A 15,622-nucleotide genomic window follows, 5' to 3' on the forward strand; every position below is an offset into this window, starting at 1 on the left:
GGAGAGACTCAACGAACTCTACTCACATATGATGCTGAGTCCAGGAATGTAACCCGAGACCTTAAAAGAGAGAGGCTATTGCACTACCGCGACTCCGCTATTTCTTGTGGATATGGGGAAAAACCGGGGTTTTGGGGGAACTTTGGAACTTTGGAACGAGCGAGAATTGAAGCCGAGCAAAAAAGAAGCGATCTCGTTGCTAGGTCCCATTTTTTTCGCGGGCCCTTGCTCGAAACAGGAACTCCAAAACCCCAATTCTTCCTCAAACCCATCAAAAGAACGCCTGCTCTGCAGGCTACGACTCTGCCAATGATTTACTACCCACCTTACCCTCATGCTACCCTTACTTCATGCGAGAAAGATTCTTAGAACACTATATACTCGCATTGATTAATTTCCATTGGTTTGTTTTGGTTTTAGTTATATAACAATGTTACCTGGCGTAGCAAATCTATCAGGAATACGAACGTTTAGGGTTTTACGAGCGTTACGTACAATATCAGCCGTTAAAGGTACGATTTTATTGAACAGTTCATGCGTGTTGACTCGTCGTATTATCCAATCACTGTGTACGCGGCCTTACTGTGTTATTTAGCCAATGGGTGTGCGCTTCCATTAGAACAGACTTGGATAACCGTGCAATAGTCCGGCCAGCTGAGCGGTGAATTTTGTTTGAAGACAATCTCAGTATGGAAAGGATGAATAAAAACAGTTGCACCTTACCGCCATGTTTACTTTATTCTTTCAACCTCCAAATATAGAGCGTTTTCACTCACGTGAGAAGGCAGCCATAAACAATAGAAACTTTCTGCACAGTATTTGCATAAAAATAGAGTTCAATTCCCGGAGGATAGAAAATGTATTGTTTTGGCACCCCATAATGGCCGCTGTGACGTCACGTGGAAACGCACTATACTTAGGGCCGGTCATTTTGTCCAAATATGCTTTGCGCGCCGCGTTCGAGGCTCAGCTGGCATTGTGTTGTATCCTATCATTGTTAATGGGGAGTGTATCTGTGCGCTGCTTTACGTGTGGGGGCGTTTTTACTAGAATAGACTCGTAACAGCATGCGTGTGTCTATACGTGAATCGCATGTTTAATCATTTATGTATATATTCCTTGGCAGGGCTGAAAGCAATGGTGAACACACTGCTCAAGTCCATCATGATGTTATCAGATGTGCTCATTTTAACCACCTTCTTCCTCTGTGTCTTTGCTTTAATCGGCTTACAATTCTTCGCGGGGATTATGACGAATAAATGTGTTAAGAATGGCTGGCCAGCGCCACCAGATCTTTATAGTCAATATATCACTAACAAAAGTAAGTGTGATGTATTTTCCTTCTCCTTCTCCTTCTCCTCCTGTCTCTTCTCCTTCTTCTTATCCTTCTCCTCTTTCTTCTTCTCCTCCTCCTCCTCCTTCTCCTCCTCCTCATTCTCATTCTCCTCCTTCTCCTCCACTTTCTCATCCACTTTTCTATCTTCTCATTCTATCACAGATCCGGTTTTATATCTGACTTCTCATTTTCTCTTCCCAGCAAATCATTACATCTTCAAGGGAGATAATTTAGCAGTAATATGTGGCAACTCGTCTGATGCCTTGTAAGTGGATTCCTGTTATTTTGAGAGCGGACATGATTGCAAGACAATATAATATCATGTTCAGCAAGAAACTATAGTCTTTCTCGCATAAAAATATGGCAACCGTCACGTGTAAATGGAGAAATATAACGCTTTTGGGTCACTACTTCATGTAGCAGTAAACCTGTGGTGTGTTATACGGTTTTCTTTGGCGATCCGTCTTATGACACTTCACACGGTACTTTATGCAGGCTTCCACACTTAATGTGTTTTTGTTTTTGCTTTTTCTAGGAACTGCCCCGTAAACTATACGTGTTTACCCGACACGGGTCCAAATCCTATATCTAAATTTATTAGCTACGAACACTTTGGATGGGCGCTACTAACATCTGTTCAGCTTGTCACAATGGACTTCTGGGAGAGTATCTATAATAGTGTAAGTGTTGTCTGATATTTCTGTTTTTAAAACGTTTTCTTGCCGATGAGACTCGTGACTTCTTGAAAATCCCCAAACTCATTTGGAAATGGCAATAGTTTTAGAATTTTCCTCGCGCTTAACGGTTGATAAACGCGCCTTCAATTTACCAAAAGTCATTGTTTCCCGCCCTTTTTACTGTGTACACGGTACGCGCCTGCAGTTTACCGGAAGTCAACATTTCCCGCTCTTTTTAGTGAGAACGCGCGTCTGCAACTTTACCGGAAGTCAACATTCATGCTATTTTTAGTGGTTACACGCGTGTACCTTTAGCGTAATCAGTGTTTAATTATTTTTTTGCTGATTTTTTGATTACAGGTTATAGCTGCTAAAGGACCCTTGTACATCTTTTATTTCTTATTTGTAATATTTCTTGGTCCGTTTTATTTGATCAATTTGGTTCTGGCCGTTGTATCGCTTTCCTACGAACAAGAAACAGCAGCCATGCAAGACGAGGAACTAAAAGTGAGTACAAATCATATTCGTGTTCTGTTAGCTAGAACAGTAAATAACTGACCGATATAGAAATATAGATAACTTATAGTGCTTGGGAACGAGGTTATTCCGGGCGAAAGCCCTTGGAATTAAATTCGGAAAAATTAATTTCCGACCTCGATTCCAAGGGCTTTCGCCCGGAATAACCTCGTTCCCAAGCACTATAACTTATCTATATTTCTATATCTTCATGTATTTCATAAGTGCTATGCGGTCCACATATTCTCATCTTTAAATAACTGACCGGTTAACCGGATAACTGACTCCAAAAGTTAATCCCTATTAAGCTAAGCCCTGATAAGCTCAAGGGGCTATGTTAAGAACAGATTTGTGAGATATAAAATAACCAAATATTTCAGGTTCAAAAAGAACAGTTCTTGGCTGCAGTTCACAACCCTAAATACGGTAAAAATGCAATACGACAATCGCTCAGCGTATCTTTATTGACATTTCCCTCCATAAAAACTCCTCCAATAACCTCGAGGCTTATTTTCGCAGGCTTACTGTATACATATATATTTGAAATAACCCTTTTTGCAGCATGAATTAATAAAGCTTTTTTGTTTTTTTCCCAGGCCACGGCGTTTGCCAAGCTAAAACGATCAGCATCTTCTTACGCCTTCGATGGGAAATCTGAAATTGAACCCATGTACGAAGAAGACATTTTACCCTCCCTCCCACCGGAGGAAACTGTCAGTGAACATTTTACAGTGGAAAGCAGTAGCCACAATGTTATTGATGAGGATCCAGAGAATCCTACCGAGCCGAGCATATGGCAGAAAATTCGAAAAGTTGTGAAAGCACTAGTGTGTAATTCTATATTTGAGACTTTCATTACTCTGTGTATCCTATTTAATACATTAGCGATGGCCCTAGAACATCATGAAATGGACGAATCCTTTGCAAAAGTCCTTGAAGTGTTCAATTATGTAAGTATTAACTTGATATATGATGTTGATGATGATGATGATGTTATACCTCGATGGTAATGATGATCATGATGATGCGTGATGATGGTGATGATGATACATGTTGATGATGCTACATGATAATAATTGGGATGATGATGAACCACGATGGTAATGATCATCATCATGATGCGTGATGATAGTGATGAAATTACATGATGGTGATGATTATACATGTTAATGATGATACATGATGATGACGATGAAGATAATGCAACGAATTCCAAATCCATTCCCTCTAGATCTTCACTACAGTGTTCTTCCTCGAAATGGCGCTTAAGCTCATAGCATTTGGTTTGAAAGAATATTGCAAAAACAGATGGAATCTTTTCGATGGAACCATTGTGATTCTAAGCTTGGTGGACATGTTGCTCACTCACACTGGTGCTATTTCTGGTGCTGGGCTTAGTGTCTTGCGAACTTTTAGATTGGTAAGTCATGAATATTTTTGCATCAATAGAAGACTGTTTTACTCCCCCCCCCCCTGAACCCCCCGTATGGACTCCCCCCCTGAACCCCCCGTATGGACTCCCCCCCTGAACCCCCGTATGGAAGGGGGTAATAGGGGTGGTTCAGTGATAGAGATGTACCGCTGGTCCGAAACCCTGACCTTATCAAGACGAGCATATCTTGAAAGAATATCTCTCTACATTTAACCCTACCACAGACCTAAGAAAATGTGGCTGTATTTATGGTGTAAATTACCCGCTGAAAATTGATTGGCGGCGTGAAAAAAAAATTTTTTGACAAAAAGTTTTAAATTTTGAGGGCCACGTGTTAGATAACTCTCTGGGTTAATTGTGTCACCCTCCTTAAACAAAGTTTATTGTATTGTATTGAATTGTATTGTATTGAATTGTATTGTATTGTATTGTATTAAATTGCATTGCATTGCATTGCATTGTATTGTATTGTATTGTAAATAGTTAATTTCTGCGCATATGAACATATCCACATGAAATATGCGCGTTATAAATATATTATTATTATTATTATTGTATTGTATTGTAAAATGACACCTTAAGGCTTAAAGATATGAGATAGTGTTTAAAACCTATCCAATGATTATGTCCCATGCAGCCCTAGAAAATATCATTGAATTCGTATACCCTATCCAACTGGACATCTCAGTTGGTATATATCAGTTGGGAATTTCCCCCAAGCTTATTTTCAGCTTACTCATAAGACGCCATATTGTTCCTCTAAGTATTAATACTTTATTAATTTATCATTTCTTCCATCTTCCATAGCTTCGTGTTTTAAAACTGGCCCAGTCGTGGAAAACAATGGGTGCCTTGCTAAATACTATAGGCAAGAGTGTGGGTGCAGTTGGTAACATCATTGTTATTTTGGGTATCATCGTATACATGTTTGCTGTCGTAGGAATGCAAATGTTCCGGACGAGCTACACTCCAGATAAATTCGACGGCGATCGAAGGAGATGGAATTTCGAAGACTTCGGGCATTCGTTTATGATGATATTTAGAATTTTGTGCGGGAAGTGGATTGAACCACTGTGGGATACAATGAGCGCCACCGACGCATCCGCCGTGCTATTTGTTCTTCCTGCTTTCGTTATTGGTAACTTCGTTATTTTGAATCTATTTCTTGCTTTGCTTCTCAATTCGTTCGGTGGTGACTTGGGAAGTGACGAAGAAACCGAAGAAGATAAGCAAAAGAAAGAAGAGGAAGAAGCACAGAGAGAAAGGAAGAAGAAAGAGAAGAGATTTGCTAAGTTAAGTCGCCTCTTGGGGAGGAAATCTGTGTCTGGTAGTAGAAGTAAGGTTGGACCAGATGAGGAAGAGGAGAATGAGAATAGCGAGATGTTACGCGCTGAAGATGGAGACGAAAATGACAACAAAAAAGAAAGAGCAAACAACCTGCACAAGACCAAGAGCAATGATAGTATCAATAACGAAAATGGAATTGAAATGAAGGTTATCAGCAAGGCTTCACTAGAGGAAGGTATCAAATAGAAAATAATATATACTGCTACCCCTAATACCACCACCACCACCCACTACTACTTCCATCTACTACTACTACTACCACCACCACCTCTACCACCACCACCTCTACCACCACCACCTCTACCAACAATACCTCTACCACCACCACCTCTACCACCATTATCTCCCTCTACCACCACCCACTTCCACGCACTACAAAACAGGCAGACAGACAGAGGCAGACACTGAATATTTTAACGTTTTTGTTTTGTTTCCAGAAAACCAACCAATCAATAAATCCAAATCCATGGAGAACGAAAACTGTAAATCCCTGACGACAATCATCGACGTTGATAGAGCAGCTCAGAGAATACGAGAACAACCAGACCCGAGCACCAAAACAACCGACGAACAAAATGAGTCCAATGAACAGAACCTTAGCAATGGCGACCTCGTGGCTAATGGTTCCGCCCCTATCGTGCCTAACGGTAAATCACGCTTATCGGCTGGCTCCGATCGGTCACGCAAGGATGTAAGCCTGGGTGACATTGACTCACGCATTCCATCAGGTAGTCCCAATCACGATCCCAAGCGTGACACCATCGTGACAGTTGATACAGAAATAGTGGAAGGAGAGAGCAGAGTCCGTGACTGTTGTCCATCGTTCTGTTACTGCGAGAGTGTTTGTTGTGTTAGCTACAAAGAGTCATTCATTCGACGGGGATGGCATGGCCTGCGTCAACACGTTCTCAACTTCGTAGAGCACAAGTATTTTGAGCTGTTTATTTTAGTCATGATTGGAGTCAGCAGTTTGACCTTGGTAAGTCACGTGATACTTGCTCAAAAACCCTCCCCCCTCCCCTTCCCCCGAAGTAAAGATTATCATAATACCTGGTCAAAATCGATAAATCACCAGGAACATCCGTGTATCATTGTCTTTAATATTGTTCCAGGCCTTCGAAGATATTCATATCGACAAGAAACCTATCCTTAAAGGGATCCTCGACTTCCTAAACTACACTTTTGCCGTCACGTTTTGCGTGGAAATGTTGTTAAAGCTGCTGGCTTTTGGTATTGTCGGTTACTTCACCAACCTGTGGAACTGTCTGGATTCCTTCATTGTGGCGGTAAGTTCACTTAATCCGTGAGAAATAAAATCAATACACAATTTGCTATGATGTTGGAAGCATGGGTGGCGTAGCAGTGAGAGCGCTCGCCTCTCACCCGGTGTCATACGTAAGTAGAGTTGCTTGTTGGTTCTCTCCTGTGCTTCGACGTTTTTCGGTTTTCCTCCCTCCACAAAAATAGCTTCTAAATTCCAGTGAACTACTTCGACGATACGGCGGCCATATTGGATCGCAAGGCATCATGGGGCATCCAGGGGGCGAATAAAGCTTCGTTGATATTAACAGCTCACCACAAGAGAATACAATAAAAGATGGAATAATTAAGACGGCACGCCGTATCTCTTGTAGTCCATTGGAATTTAGGAGATGGAGAACTACTCTGTAGAAATGCCACTCTATATTGTGAGCTTTGTTGAAAGGTAATGGATTGTAAACTAAATACTGGGCTGGAAGATGAAATGGTGATCATTATATCGAACTAAATTAAAATAATCGTTTGCTGTTGTTTTGGGAACAGATATCTTTAGCAAGCATTAGTGGGAACGAAAACTTGAACGCGTTTCGATCTCTTCGTGCCTTACGGCCACTGAGAGCCATCTCACGATTTGAAGGAATGAAGGTAACTAACTAATGTTTTTTCTTATATGGTATCGATTTTATCTAATATGGTATTATTCTTTTCCTTATATGGTATTGTTTATTACCCTTATAAGTTATTATTCTATTCCTTACATGGTGTTGATTTTTACCTTATACGGTATTATTCTTTTCCTCGTATGGTATTGATTTTTACCTTATATGGCACCACTTTTGTTTAGATCGTCGTCAATTCCCTAGTCCATGCCGTCCCAGCCATTTCGAACGTCTTACTCGTCTGTATGATCTTCTGGCTCATCTTTGCTATCATTGGCTTTCAACTGTTTGGTGGAAAGTTTTTCAAGTGTTACGACAAAGACAACAATCGATATGAAACGTCGGTCGTAAAAACCAAGTAAGACATTCTATACACTCAATAGACCTATTTAGCTTCGTTGTTTGTTGTACACACTTCAGACCATGTGATGCCACTCAGTCTTGGGAGTTGATTCTTTCATGTGTAAATATTTAACGTCATAAAAGAACTCTCGAGGGAATGTCATGTGATCTGAAATGGGCAATTTGCATGCGAAGGTAAATGGGTCTATTGCAAAATCATTGTCGGACACAAAAGCTAAGACCGAAAGGTATTCTGGGAAATGACATAATTTTCCTCTTAAGTATTCGTCTGAGATACACCCTCGATATGAACTGATCCTCGAGCCTTTCTGTTAATCCAACAATAGGCCCTTTGCAGCTCAGTAATCACGTGCTGATTAATTCACTGACAGCAAATGAATGAACATCTTGATTCCCTTGGGTGAAATATACTGGTGAGCAAACAAAATTTCTACAACCTGTTTCGAGAGATCGTAATACAACTACATTTGGTGACACACTGGTTGGACATCATTTTATTCAGTAGTTCTTTACAAGTAGCTAAAAAGAATCACCAATTTATGGACGTTCATGGGCAATAGATCCCATCGTCAGATTTTTTTCGCATGATGAAAGTACATCATACTAGAAGTAAAATGAGCACATATAACTTGGATCCTTCACATGTAAAATTCTGTTCCAATTATGAACAAAATATATCATTTCGATTTGATCCCATTGTCAGGTTTCTTAAATTTTTCCTTTAAAGTTAGGTATATCCAAGGATTTTCAAATAACGAAATAAAATAGGGGGTCCCCGACTTTGTTATAGAACTATAAGATATTAAAGACGTTTTATTGATATTTTGCTTATCAAAATATTGGAATGACGTCATCACGATGAGCGCGCGCTCGCTAAATTCATGCGTAGAAAGGATGCGCGCGAACAGTGCCCATGAACGTCCTTAAGCTTTGCTCTCCTGTACAGACCATTCCAAGAGTTGCATCACCAGATAACTCTAATTAACATAATTCCCAACTACCATTTCCGACAACATAATAATAATGATAATAATAATAACAATTATAATTATAATAATAATAATATTAATTATTAATTTCATTATTTATCAGGGAGGACTGCCTGAACCGAACGGCCGAGGGAGCACGGTGGGTAAATTCCAAAGTGAATTTTGACAGCTCGTTTAATGGCTTCCTGGCTCTCTTCCAAGTGGTAAGTTCAAATACCATATTTGCCTGCTCTTCCTAGGGAATATAAAAACACGTAAACATACTATACGAAATGGAATCTTTGAGAAAATTCTGTAAAGTTTACTGATTTTATTGTGACTTTTGCAATCTTATTTAAGGCGACTCTTGAGGGCGTATTCGAAATTATTCACGATTCTGTGGATTCTGTAGCGGTAAGTATAGCAGCTAAAAGCAAACGTGTTTTTTAGGGGTAGGGGATAAAATTTTGAATAGAGACCTTTAGCATCAGGCTTATCGCTAGGGATAAAGCCCAGACACCTGACGTCGAACTGCAGTTTGAGGTTCTACTAGCTTTAGCTGTTACATCACAGCGTGGGACAATCACAACAAGGCTAGGCTCCAAACTAGGTGAAAGCTCAGAGATCGAATTAGAATTTAGTAGTTGATTTTTGAGGAGGGAGGAAACCCGGAGAACCCGGAGAAAAACCCTCGAAGCACAGGAGAGAACCAACAAACAACTCTACTCACATACGACATCGAGATCGGCAGGAATCGAACCCGGGTCGCATTGGTGAAAGGCGGCGCATTAGCAGCGCACGACACCGGTGCTTCCCATTAGCGGTACTTAGCAAGAATGTCGTGCAACAGGTCTCTAAAGACTCTCCCTCCATGCGAGTCATTCAAGAATATGTGACGTCGGGAAAGAATTTGAAATCACACCTTGAAATTAAAACATTTTTTCTTAAACGTTTTTGATTATCAGGTTAATGCTCAGCCGGAGAGAGAAGCAAGCTTTGCGGCATATTTCTACTTTGTCATCTTCATCATTATGGGAGCTTTTTTCTTTCTTAACCTCTTCATTGGTGTCATCATCGACAACTTCAACCGACTGAAACAAGAGGTTAGTTTAGTATGATGACTTTATCAATCTCCCCACTTTTCACGTCGCCCACATAAGGCATTTGCTGATTCATGTTTTCTGATCGTAACCCACAAGTACGAAGACAGCGGCTCACTGGGATTTCTTCTAACACCAAGCCAACGTAGTTGGGTCAACACGATCAAGAAGACGTACAACCGCAGGCCAAAGAAACAGCCAAAAAGACCTACTGTAAGTTGAAGACCCTTCGGAATGTATCCTATCCAGTCCCCTTTCATCTACCCATCTATCCATCCATCTATCCATCTATCCATTCCATCCCATCTATTCATTCCATCCCATCCATCCATTCACCTATCTTTTCCATCCCATCCATCCATTCACCTATCTATTCCATTCCAACCATCTATTAATTCCATCCCATCCACCTATCCATTCCATTCCATCCATTCTATTACATCCACCTATCCATTCCATTCCATTCCATCCATCCATCCACCTTTCCATGCATCCATCTACTCACCTATTTATCCCTTCAATGTATCTATCTTTCAACCTACTTTTATGTCCCATTTATCCATTACATCCATCCACCAATACTATCAACCACCTTCTCGTTCAATTAATCCCATCTATCCATTCAACCATTCATCCATCCGTCCATTCATCCAACTATCCATCCATCCATCCATTCATCCATACATCCATCCAAGGTATACCGGTTGTTCAAATTCCAGTTCAATCACTCATCTCACAGCCGTGCCACAACCCTTTGTACTAATGTTATCATCTGATTTTCCATGCAGTCGAAGTGGCGTGGTTGGATCTTCGACCTGATTCACCAGAAGAAGTTCGAAGTGTTTATCATGTCTGTCATCATGCTCAATATGATTTCCATGATGATGCAGCATCATAACCAGAGCCAGGGCTTCACCAATGCTTTAAGATATCCTTTAATGCAACTTTAAATTTCATTCCAAAAATTTTTTTGCGTTGGTGTTGCTGCTAATGTTGTGGTTGCTGCTGTTGTGGTTGGTATTTTTGTTCTTGTTCTTGTTGCTGCTGATGTTGCTGTTGGTGATGGTGATACTGTCTTTGTCGTCGCTGCTGTTGTTGCTGCTGCTGCCGTTGTAATATTTGTCGACGTTGTGGTTGCTGTGGCTGCTGCTGCTACTGATGTTGTTGTTGTTATTGTTTTGAATCTTTTCTTCAGGCAAAGCCCAGAAAGACGCAAGGGAAACTAGGTACCATTTGAAGTGCCCCCCCCCCAAAAAAAATCCACTCTCACACACCTACCTCATTTACCTCACGTGTTGATTTTACTTCTGTTGTTGTTGCTGATAATAATGGTAACCATGTCACCCAAGGTTCCCCTATCAGATCTAAACAAGTTTGGCACTTGCATCATTTGTAAATGGATTACTACTTCCTTGAAGAATTTGCCTTAACTAAAGTTCGGTCCTCGTACCGAGCCAACACGATATTCCAACTATGTGTTTACTGGGATTTTCATCGTGGAAGCCATCATCCGACTGACAGCTCTGAAGTTCGACTACTTCAAGCAGGCGTGGAACTTATTCGATTTTGTCATCGTCATCTTCTCGATAGTGGGTAAGTAATATATCCCTTGCACTGGGATCCCAGTGTTTGAACAGACGGCACAGTCATGGTACGGAAGTGACGACGTGACGACAGTGAATATCATTTTATCCAATCAAACTACAGATTCATTAACTCAGAGTTAGCCTCGAATCAGTGTCTAAATATTCACAAACACCAACGTTAATTAAGAATGCACAGCTTCAAGAATACCAACACTTTAAAACTCCACGGACCTTCACTGGAACACAGGAATATTCTGTACAAACTCGAGGCTAACCCTGAGCAACAGAGAACTCGAAACTGGAATATTGCCCTGACTTTGAAGAACCCAAAAGCTATTTCACGATACAGATAAATTTAAAAGTTCTTTTTTTTGATATCTAATGCCATGCTCCTCGTTTGTTCCAGGCATCATCCTCGATGACGTTCTTATGATAAAAATGGACTTTTCACCGGGTCTTCTCCGTGTTGTACGTGTGTTCCGTATAGGTAGATTACTACGATTCTTCGAAGGCGCCAAGGGAGTGCGACGTCTATTATTCGCTTTGGTCAAATCACTACCGGGCTTGGTGAATATCGCCACGTTATTATTTCTTATCATCTTTATCTATGCTATCATTGGCATGTCTTCATTTGCCTACGTGAAAAAGACCAACGGGATAACAGATGTTGTCAATTTTGAAACTTTTGGGAACTCTATGTTGTTACTATTTCGTATTGGCACTGCTGCGGGTTGGAATACCATCTTAGATCCGATGATGGTCACCTATCCGGACTGTGACCCCAACAAGGACCCGCCCGGTTCAAATATGGGAGGCAACTGCGGGAACCCTGTGTTGGCAGTCATCTATTTCGTCAGCTACATTTTACTTATCTTTCTTATTATCGTGAACATGTATATAGCTGTTATCTTGGAGAACTTTAACGAGGCACAGTCGCAAGAGGAGATTGGAATAACAGATGATGATCTTGAGACGTTTATCTGCGTGTGGGAGAAATATGATCCCAAAGCTACGCATTTCATCTATTACTATCAACTTAGTGACTTCCTAGACGAGTTGGATGAGCCAATGCGAATTCCAAAGCCAAATAGAGACAAATTAGGCTCGCTGAACGTTCCACTTAAAGCTAATAATAGAATATATTGCATTGATCTAATGCAATCGTTAATAAGAAGAGTTATAGGAGATATGGAAGGAATCGAGATGGAGGAAATGGATGAGATGATGAATAGGTTACGAGACAAGTTCACTTCAAAATCCAATAAGAACGAGGAAACTGTTCGTTTCATAAATGATTATTATGATCACGAGAATCAAATGGCAATAATCATTCAAAAAGCGTACAGGATTCATTTGTTAAAGAGAAAAATAAGGGAACATTGCCACACCAAGTTCCACAAGTATGATCGTTTGGTTGACAAGGACGGCAAGGATGCGAAACACAGTTCATGGAAGGAAAAACAACTACACCATAGACCGGAGGGCACTGCGAGTATGGAAACTGTTATAGGAATGCTATGGTATAATCAGGGAAAGCGACACGACTCTGCTAGAATCGAAACTACGTCGGAAGCCAAGGGCAAAAGCGGCGAAATCCCTGTGCCAGATAAAGACGAGGAGACGCAGACGGAAGATCCAGACACCGAAATCAAACCAAAACAAGGATCTGACTCAAAACGAAATTCCAACATTTCCAACTGTTGAGCCCGCTATCAATAACTCTCTTATCAGCGTATTTCTGCACTTTACGCAAGTGCAGGATATCGTGCCTGGCGTTCTACCAGTAAACAGTGTGAATGACATGGACATTTTCTCAGGGACAAACGAACGAACGAATTAAAAGTTGGGCCAGCATTCTGGGCCATTGACGAGAATTTGTCGGCTTCCGGTAACTCTTATGATGAAGAAACGTTACGTCATATTATTGCGTCGATAAACAACAGAGAATTAAGAAATCACATTTACAGCTTATTGTCTGCATTTGCTTCCTCCTCTTCAAGCTCTTCAAGTCTCAGATAAAATTTTAAATGAAATTTATTGACTTTTACATAGTACTCGGTGGATGGTACGTTTGAAATGAACGATGCACAAATGCAGAGAATGCGCCCGCACATAAACCTTCAATGTTAAAGTGTGTAAATACTGAAAATTTAGTCCCGTAGTTGGATGCGTTTGTGGATATTACCGGAGTGCTTACTTATTTCGTTTCTCCTCAATTATTACTTAACTATGCGTTGGACTTCAACTAACTTGGTCAGTCTTGTCGACATAAAAGGGCTGATTTCTGAGGTGTATTGACCAACAAGCAAGCTAAATGGACCATCCCATGGTCTGCACATTTCTGCTTTAGATACTGGTGGAGGAAGTGCTAAACAAACCAGTATCTTTGCCATGAAACGAAGAAGCAAAATGGTTTGTTGACTGGAGTTAAAAACTACGTTAAAATATCCTGCAATATGAAACCAAACCTTAAATTATTAGATTTTCGTCGATTACAATGGTTTCAACAAACAATGTGTTACATTTCTAAAGTCTTGGCCATGGCACAATTGAGCTGATCTATCCCAGATATTCATCGATATGGCGCGCTTTTTTGTTATTTTTACCACTAGACTCTAGAAGAGAGCTACTGTTTGCACCTCATCTTATTTTACTGTGCGCCAGTCTTGAATAAGAACACGCAATGAAATAATCTAACGACAGCTATGGCTGTAAAATTCTGAAATATGTAACGCCTTTAGATTTACGTGAATGTAAGACATTGTCCGCTGGGAGCAATAGTAGGAATGAGTTCCTGCTTCTAGTGCTATAGTTCATAATTTCACGTAAACACTGCTCAGTTTGTCTTTAAATTCCAATTCAGAAAATAGGCAGAAAAAAATGGAATTATTCTCATTTTCAGAAAAATATCAGCTTCCGAGCTTCTTGGCTTCATATTTTTCTTTGCGCCGGATGAATTCAACAATTTAGATACAATTTAGAATTATCTTTATTATACTAAGACTACAATTAAGCTAATGTGTTTATTGAATCCCAAAAAATTTTGATACGTCGAATGATTCACGTCTAATTCAAACGCGGTATTCCTGTGGTATGGGATGAGTAACCCAAATACGGTAGGAATTCTGCGTATGAAAAAATGGACGTCTGCAATAATCATTAACAAAAACTTACCTTCTGATATACCGTTGATTGTTACAACACTAAGTGTCAGAAATTTCAAATATATTTGCCGTCAAGAGTTGGTTTGTGGCGCGTATCAAACCACCAATGATAACTTCTTATTGCCTAAATATTACACCAGATATATTTCAAATTTCTTTTGCTGTAGAATAGATTATAAAAGCGTATAAAAGTCTTTTGTCCCTACACCTTCCTATATTTGTTAAATTTGATATTTATTTTTCATTGGATTCTAAAATCATTTTTTAGATGTTAATATTTTTTACTTCTCTTGCAATGTGAATTCTCTAGAAACGCCTGGCTTACCCATAACGCACTGGGCGCTAGGTGTTAATTAACCCATAATGCACTGGTGCCATTCTACCCATAGTGCGATGAGCGCTTGGTAGACTGTTTCGCTAGCTGTTTTTTTTAGTCAATCCTATAAGAGTTATCGGAGAGATATTAAGCGTTCTGCCTTTTTGGTCTTTTAATAACGTTTTATACTGATTTTGAATTTTTTATTAATATTGAACAGACATTGTTTTGAAGGTGTAAAATCGTATATTAAACACTTTCGCTTCTAAGTATAACAATTTGTGTTGTAATCTTTGTTATTTTCTTAACGTGGGCAGAATTTATTTTAAGGAGGCTCGAATCCCTCCCCTCCCCTCCCCCCTTCGTGTTCATTGTCTCCAATAGCTTACTACAAGTCTTTAATTCTAGTATGACGTCAACAATCTATTATTAAGGATGCATTTTCCTGAGCATGCAGGGTTGCTATTCTTAATTGCAACTGTAGATTGAAGAACTCGAACCTCATTTTCTATTTCGGATGCGTTTGTGAGCGTAATTTGTGACTGTCTATCATTGTTGAATTTTGTGTTATGTATAATTATGATAAATTATAATAATAATAATAATAATAACGATTGTAATAATAACAATAAAGATCTTGAATACTAGAAGCGTCAGTAACCAACCTACTGCCTTCCTATTGGACCCTGGCTGCGATCTTACAGGTCAAGTGATTTTTATCCGCCATCTTTGATCGCTAACGTCGCTGTTCAAGATAATTCACTAATCTTTGAGCCTGAGTAAGCGTGCTACAAATGAGATGAGAATAAAGAGAAGTACCCGAGGGCGAATAGCTGTGTTCTACTGATGACGTCACAATTGTGCATCTTGTGATGGAAATGCGGACGAGCCAAGTCCA

At 40.0% G+C, this 15,622-nt stretch overlaps 1 protein-coding gene across 1 annotated transcript in view; it reads left to right on the forward strand.

The window, feature by feature from the left end:
• Nucleotides 1–15,002, forward strand: part of LOC116296154 (sodium channel protein 1 brain) — a 31,935-nt gene extending 16,933 nt beyond the window's left edge. Inside the window, exons 6-24 of the mRNA XM_031704234.2 lie at nt 421–512; nt 1,127–1,321; nt 1,538–1,601; nt 1,872–2,016; nt 2,374–2,520; nt 3,126–3,479; nt 3,761–3,949; nt 4,769–5,483; nt 5,746–6,287; nt 6,421–6,594; nt 7,112–7,213; nt 7,413–7,585; nt 8,683–8,782; nt 8,919–8,972; nt 9,524–9,661; nt 9,758–9,871; nt 10,447–10,585; nt 11,120–11,251; nt 11,651–15,002. Of these exons, the coding sequence (XP_031560094.1) occupies nt 421–512; nt 1,127–1,321; nt 1,538–1,601; nt 1,872–2,016; nt 2,374–2,520; nt 3,126–3,479; nt 3,761–3,949; nt 4,769–5,483; nt 5,746–6,287; nt 6,421–6,594; nt 7,112–7,213; nt 7,413–7,585; nt 8,683–8,782; nt 8,919–8,972; nt 9,524–9,661; nt 9,758–9,871; nt 10,447–10,585; nt 11,120–11,251; nt 11,651–12,948 (4,867 nt within the window). The 3' untranslated portion in view covers nt 12,949–15,002. The remainder of the gene's footprint in view (nt 1–420; nt 513–1,126; nt 1,322–1,537; nt 1,602–1,871; nt 2,017–2,373; nt 2,521–3,125; nt 3,480–3,760; nt 3,950–4,768; nt 5,484–5,745; nt 6,288–6,420; nt 6,595–7,111; nt 7,214–7,412; nt 7,586–8,682; nt 8,783–8,918; nt 8,973–9,523; nt 9,662–9,757; nt 9,872–10,446; nt 10,586–11,119; nt 11,252–11,650) is intronic.
• Nucleotides 15,003–15,622: the final 620 nt, after the last annotated feature.

This window comes from Actinia tenebrosa, unplaced genomic scaffold (genome assembly GCF_029948245.1).
Source record: "Actinia tenebrosa isolate PJP-AT-01 unplaced genomic scaffold, QUT_ActTen_1.0 PGA_scaffold8__29_contigs__length_14323225, whole genome shotgun sequence".
Taxonomy (NCBI): domain Eukaryota; kingdom Metazoa; phylum Cnidaria; class Anthozoa; order Actiniaria; family Actiniidae; genus Actinia; species Actinia tenebrosa.